This window comes from Podarcis liolepis (assembly GCF_965112155.1).
Source record: "Podarcis liolepis genome assembly, chromosome: 2".
NCBI lineage: Eukaryota > Metazoa > Chordata > Lepidosauria > Squamata > Lacertidae > Podarcis > Podarcis liolepis.
In genome coordinates this window covers 33445713-33452815 of record NC_139555.1, presented here as the reverse complement: position 1 = coordinate 33452815, position 7103 = coordinate 33445713, and the positions used below count along the sequence as shown (strand labels likewise).

Below are 7103 nucleotides of genomic sequence, written 5' to 3'. Positions count from 1 at the left end.
CAACGGGACACTGTGATGGAAACCAGAGTGCACAGAAACACCGTTTACCTTCCCGCTGCAGCAGTACCTATTTATCTGCTTGCACTGGCGTGCTTTCGAACTGCTAGGTTGGCAGGAGCCGGGACTGAGCTCACCACCGTCGTGTCGATTTGAACCTCCGACCTCCTGATTGGCAAGCCGAAGAGGCTCAGTGATTTAGACCCCAGCGCCACCCACTCCCGCTATATTTATGGTAGCCGATGCTGGAAGGACAAGGCTACAGATGCAGGGCTTGATATGTGTCAAAGCCAGCCAGCACCACCGCAGAAGCATTTCAAAATAATGAACCCCAGAAATAGAAATCGACTCTGAATCAGCAACAGACACTACAAAAACATCCAATGTCTGATTGCTTTGTGTAAGCTGAGCAGAGTGGCTGCAGCATAACCCTCAGTGCTTTTGGGCCCCAATGTGCGCTACTGCATCATGGACCAGGAGTATTTTGGGAAGATGCTGCAGCTACTTTGCCCAGTGGGTCTGCATGTGTTCCAATGCTGCCCAGCTGCACCCACCCTCCTAATAAGTTTGCTATGTGGGTGGAGAAGAACAGCCATCAGGGTGAGGGTGGGGGCACTGGGGGAGGTTGCAGCAGAGGGCTCATTGCCCATGCCCTCCATCAAACCACTCCTGTGTTGAAATATTAGGAGAAATAATTGCATGTGCATTTATAGACGTTCAGGCTGCTGTGTGAAATCTGAGAATTGCCAGAGTAACACTTTCGTGTTCAGAACCTGACTCCAATCCAGCCCATCAAAATCCTCCCATTACGTTAGAGCTAATCATATGAAAACATCAGCTTGAATTACCTCTCCTGGTAAGATGATAAGAGAGGATAGAACTGCCTTTTTATTTTGGAAAAGAAATTTCAACAACATCCCCTTTGCTGATAATACATTCCAGGTGCCTAGACTGTATTGAGCAGCCAACCGCAGGTGACCGAGCAGGAGAAGTCCATTCAGAACTACAGCAGCGTTTTCAGACCTGTTTATATCCGGGCTCGGATAAAGCTGGCCAGTTCCTCCTTGTCGTCCAGGAGACCTCAAAAGTCTCAGAGCATCTCGACCAACTTGAAACTCCCCACCTCTTTAGTGGGAACGACGTTGATGAAAGTTTTGTACAGCACAGCCCCTTTGGGTAACTGGCAGATCACCTCTGTGCTTTCCTTGCTGCAGGGACGCGGCACGTAGACTTCCTTTGTGTATCGCACAATCCCGTCTTCGAGCGCGTAGAGCGACTTGTTGCGGCCTATTCCCACCTATTAGCAGGTGAACAGGAGGAAAATTAAAAGAGAAAAGTTTAAGACTCTGGAGCAGGGCAGTGATGCCCAGTGGTACATGGTAGCACCTTGGTGTGTTTTGGTACACAGGCAACTACCGAATTTTTCACCCTATAGGACGCACTTTTTCCCCTCCAAAAATGAAGGGGAAATGTGTGTGCGTCCTATGGGGCGAATGCAGGCTTTCACTGAAGCCTGGAGAGCGAGAGGGGTCGGTGCGCACCGACCCCTCTTGCTCTCCAGGCTTTGCACAGCTCTCCGCAGCTATCCTGCGAAGTCACGCAGCTCTCCCACGGCTTGCAGAGAGCTGCCTGTTTGGGCAGCCCCGTGCTGGGGGGAGGGAATAACTTTTTTTCCTTTATTCCCCCCCCCCAAAAAAAAACTACGTGCGCCTTATGGGCCAGTGCGCCCTATGGACCGAAAAATACGGTAAACTCACGGCTCTGCTCATGTGAGAAAGGCTGTTTGCATAGCCACTGGGTGTCTGATCACAGAGCTGCCATGAAGATGGAAGCCATGGCGTACGACAATAATGCTTCATGACCTTATAAAACTTATTAAACTGCTGGTTGGCTACTCCCATTCACTTTTCCCATTGGATCTTTCACCCCACTTGGCTTGCTCCTATGAAAATACGGATGGGCAAAAAGTAGATCGCTGGATGATCAAGCATATATGGCTCTCAAGGGCTGAACAACAGCAAAACCAAAAGACTTCATCCACTTCCTGTTAGAAATGCTTCTAATTATTTGATTTATTGCCTGCCCTTCGCCCTAATATCCCAGGGCAGGTCACAACAATTTAAAAGACCACATCAAAAACCGATTAAAGCTATTTAATAGCTGGGCTATTAAATTTGGCCAGAAGTTCTCTGATTCAGATTTGTATTTTTATATGCAGGTCATTGCAGTGTTTGTGCTCTGCTGCAAAACCACCATTTTACACCTGACTCCCTCACTCAACTTTCAGCCATGATTTTGCACCTGGCTCTGATTGGTGGATGTCAGGGTGCTCAGTAGAAAAGGGAACAGATACGGTAGTCGAGGATGGGGGAAACTGCATCCCTCCAGATTTTGTTGGAACACCCATCAGCCTGCATTGCCAATTATCAGGGATAACGGGAGTTGATGAGCCACAGGTTCCCCATCTCTGACATCTGCCTATGCACCTGCTGTAAAGCACTAGATACGGGGCTTGGCCAAACCTCACCTGCTCATAAGTGATTTCAACACGCCTACAGTAAGTTCAGGTCACCTGAAACTTGGGTTTGGCTTCATTGGGATTTGGGATTATGTGTTACACTATTCTGCCCAGGTATTTCCTGGCATGGTTCGGGAGCTCTGCAAATAGACCTTTCTTTTAAAAAGAAAAATGTTTGAAATATTGCAAGTTGTGCTGTGCAGCAAACAGAACTCCCCTGTCTTACCACACTGAGCTGTGAAATGCTCTCCCGCTACAGTGTAATTTGCCCATTTATTTTTAGATCCATGACTGAACAATGTTTTTCCAATGTACCCGAGACATTCAGGTGTGCGAAGCTGAACTATATTGTTCACTGAATCCAAATGTCACTTAAAACAGGGTTGCAAAAGCTTTACTTTTGGAAGCGATGGCTGTTTCAACTAAGAAGGCTCCAATATCTTCTTGTTAGAATAAGCAACTCCCCTGGAAGCCTTCAAGAGAAGGTTAGTATAAAGAAACTTGGCTCATTTCAGGATAATGAAGAATGAAAAAGGAAGCAGGAAGTTTGCTGAAGGTGGAGCAGAACAAGCAAAGTCTCAATTATAAACACTCTTTGGAATAGCAAAAAGAATAACTTACGTGAGCCCCCGGGTGCCAGCGAATCACCCGCTGTGTCGCCAATGTGTTGCCGGCGTGGACAAACTTTCCTGCAAAAGGTGTTAAGAGGAAGCAATGAAGTGAAGAAATCGGCTTCCGTGATGAAAGCAGGCAAGCTGAATAGGAATTGCTCCATGGAACAAAAACTAGTCTCATTTCTTAGGAAGGAATGCCCATTCCAGATGATGCAAGATCACATAAATTAGAAAACCTGTCTTGGTCTCTCACTCACACAGAGCCTTCCTTTAGCATTCTCTCCAAACGACTTTTAATACTTCTGCAAACCCTGTGCTTATCGTAAGGATGTCAATACCTGGGAGTAATGGCGACACAGCACTATCCATGCAGGTCCCCTGCTAGTTGTTGCCGAACTGCAACTCCCATTAGCTTCAGCAAACATGGCCAAATGGTCAGAGATGACAAGAGCTGTAATTCAGCAACACCTGGAGGGCCACAGGTTTTAGAATCATGGAATTGCAGAGTTGGAAGGGAACCCTGAGGGTCATCTAGTCCAACCCCCTGCCTTTTGCCTAACATGGGGCTCAAACCGCAATCCTGAGAGTCCCGTGTTCTACCGAATGAGCTCTCCACACCTTGTGCACATGCAATGTAACACATGCAATGTAAACTGGACGGTGCATTCCACTTCACTTATTGAGGCTCTCCCTTGCTGCATAACTCCTGAATTTGCATCCCAAAGAGAATTAATATCCGTGCACAAATTTCAGTTAGCAGTACTGTGTGCTTCCAAGCCAGCAAGAATCCTGTTGTTGGTCGGTACAATTCTGCCACCTACTGGCCAGTCTTGTCAACACACATCAGTAATATATGCCTTCTTGAAAGCATCCCTGTGCAGCCAGGCAGATGGCAGCAAGAAAAATAAACTGACAGGCAGCTGCAAAAAGAGCCAAGGGACTTACCGTCCGTTACTTTAGCTCCATAACTTTTCCCAGGACTTTTCCCCCCAAGATTTTTGGAGCTGCCTCCACTCTTCTTAGATGCAAACCTCACTGCAACTGCACTCAGGGGGGAAATAGGCAAAACTGTGGAGAGAGAGAGAAACGAAAAACTCATCAAAACGGGGGGATATAAACTGACAATTATTTAAACTGAGAAAGAAACTTCACACCAGCCACTGAATAGTAAAGTGTTTTACGTTTTTTGAAAGTTGAGAGAGGATGGGTTGGGGAGAACTGGTCAGTGTTGCGGTGACGACCATGAGCTGTGAGCCAGCAGTCCCCAGTTCAAACTGCAACTCAATTATGAGCACTCTGGGTAACCTTTTTATTTTTAACTGCTGGCTTTTATACTACCAAAGGAAGAAAAGCTGTTTTGTTTTTTTCAGGCTATATATTAAATGCCTGTAAAAAAAAAAAAGGTTATTGGATCACTTTTTAAAGACTGTCACATATTGTAGACAAGGATGTTTGAACCAGTGGTGTTAGTAGAGCAGAGATGAAATACCACTAAGATTATTTCACAGCAGGGATGGTGATTTCATCTGCTGGGTTGCTGTTTGCCAATCCTGCATGCTAAATGTTTATTTCAGAGCGAAACCCACCAAATAAACTAAACAGAGGAAGAAGCAGGTTACATTAGCATTCACAGCTACTGGTTACACTGCCACTTTTAGTTTTATTTTTAAAAAAATCTGAAGTCTCTTTAAAATGGTCAACTAAAATGTCACAAAATAGGAAGCAAGCTTCTGAGTCCAGCAGAACCATTCATCAGTGTCTGGGCAAGGACTTTAAAAAGAGTAACCCAATAGAGGGGCACATTGTGCTAACTGGGAACACCCTCTCCTTAGATGGTACAGAATCCAGGGTGGCTGAGGAGTAGATGTCACACGTTGGATAATTTTGTTGGATCCAGTCTTTAATGTTTACCAATATTTGGTATACAAGTGGTTCTGGCTTCAATGAAAAAGTGGCTTATCTAAAAGAACAGCCCATAAACACACAGACATTTCAAGTCAGGAATAGAATAGAATCATAGAGTTGGAAGAGACCACAAGGGCCATCAAGTCCAACCCCTGCCAAGCAGGAAACACCATCAGAGCAATCCTGACATACGGTTGTCAAGCCTCTGCTTAAAGACCTCCAAAGTAGGAGACTCCACCACACTCCTTGGCAGCAAATTCCACTGTCGAACAGCTCTTACTGTCAGGAAGTTCTTCCTAATGTTTAGGTGGAATCTTCTTTCTTGTAGTTTGGATCCATTGCTCCGTGTCCGCTTCTCTGGAGCAGCAGAAAACAACCTTTCTCCCTCCTCTATGTGACATCCTTTTATATATTTGAACATGGCTATCATATCACCCCTTAGCCTCCTCTTCTCCAGGCTAAACATGCCCAGCTCCCTTAGCCGTTCCTCATAAGGCATCGTTTCCAGGCCTTTGACCATTTTGGTTGCCCTCCTCTGGACACGTTCCAGTTTGTCAGTGTCCTTCTTGAACTGTGGTGCCCAGAACTGGACACAGTACTCCAGGTGAGGTCTGGAGTCCAGCATACTAACACTCCTTTTGCAGGGCACTTCATTTGATTTATTTGCGTACAATTGGCAACCATTTCCTTTTCATTTCTGAAGTTTACTGTTCAGTTGCCTAACTGGCACAAATCTAACTTCTTAGAAAAACGTAGGATTAAGGGCTGCAAATTCCAAGCACACTTATTTGTAAGCACCAATGAATTCAATGATGATAATAATTTTATTATTTTATACCCTGTCCATTTGGCTGGGTTTCCCAAGCCACTCTGGGCAGCTTACAACACATATAAAATCACAATAAAGCGTCAAAAACTTCCCGATACAGAGCTGTCTTCAGATGTCTTCTAAAAGTTCTGTAGTAAAAGTTCTTGATTTCTGAAAGGAGGGTGTTCCACAGGGAGGGTGCCACTACCAAGAAGGCCCTCTGCCCGGTCAGGCCAGGCCTATTTTATTTTCCCAGGCGTAATGCATGGGAAAATAAAACAGGCCTGTCCTGAAGATCTCTTAATGCAAACCCATTCCATGCATGCATGAATACAGATCCGTGGTTCCCAGTTATGGGGCACATGCCCCACAGGGGGACAATTTTATTTTTAAGGGGGGCAATTCAAGAATGAGTTACGCTTCCTCCACATGAATAGGAGTTCACCTTTTGAATAATAAGAATTATATGTCACGGGGGAGCGGGCATCAGGATTTTAGAGATGCTTAGGTGGGGCATGGTCAAAAAAGGTTGGGAACCACTGATATATATACACACACATACATGGGGTGCAATTTAGCCATACCGCCCTGCCTATTAAGAGGGCTGCATTGAAAAGGGATTGCCCATTCTTTTACTAATGAATTACTCCATTAGCTCAGGGGCGGAGCCAGGGCCGGATTTAGGTTTGATGAGGTCCTAAGCTACTAAAGGTAATGGGGCCCTTTATATGCCCAGCTGTCCTTTGTCAACAACAAATTGTTGCTGTTTTTTGTGTTGAATATATGTTATATGGTAATTTATGGAGCTAATACATGGGTAGGCAAACTAAGGCCCGGGGGCCGGATTTGGTCCAATCCCCATCTAAATCCAATGCAATGCAAAGCAATAAAATAAAAGTCCCCTTCCCAGGCTACGAGCGTTAGCAGCCACTTTTGCGTTTGCAGCCATTGCGGCGATGCGGCATGTTTTGCAGCAGGCACCTCCCGCCTGCCCGTCTCTTGCACGCGTCTCGATCTCTCCCCACCCCAGCACCCCGTTTCCCGGGACTTGACCCCTTCCCAGGCTCCCTCCGCCCGCCACTCACGTTGCCCTCCGGAGCCCAGAGCCCAAGGCGAGAGCCTGCCCAGCAGCGCCGCCATTTGACCTTCGCCGCCGCCGCCTCCTGGTTGGCAATCCGTCCGGCTCCGCCTTGCGCGGCTTCCGGATCCGGGGCTGGCGGGGAGAAGCGCCGCGTTTGAATGAGGCTCCGATTCCCGGGCT

General features: G+C 46.5%; 1 protein-coding gene across 1 annotated transcript; it reads right to left on the bottom strand.

The window, feature by feature from the left end:
• Nucleotides 1–865: 865 nt before the first annotated feature.
• On the bottom strand, nt 866–7058 carry MRPL27 (mitochondrial ribosomal protein L27). Its single transcript, XM_083487302.1, has 4 exons — nt 6928–7058; nt 4075–4197; nt 3137–3204; nt 866–1294 (listed from the first exon to the last, which is right to left on the bottom strand). The coding sequence occupies exons 1-4, from the start codon at nt 6980–6982 to the stop codon at nt 1088–1090; spliced, it is 453 nt and encodes a 150-aa protein (XP_083343428.1). The 5' UTR covers nt 6983–7058; the 3' UTR covers nt 866–1087.
• Nucleotides 7059–7103: the final 45 nt, after the last annotated feature.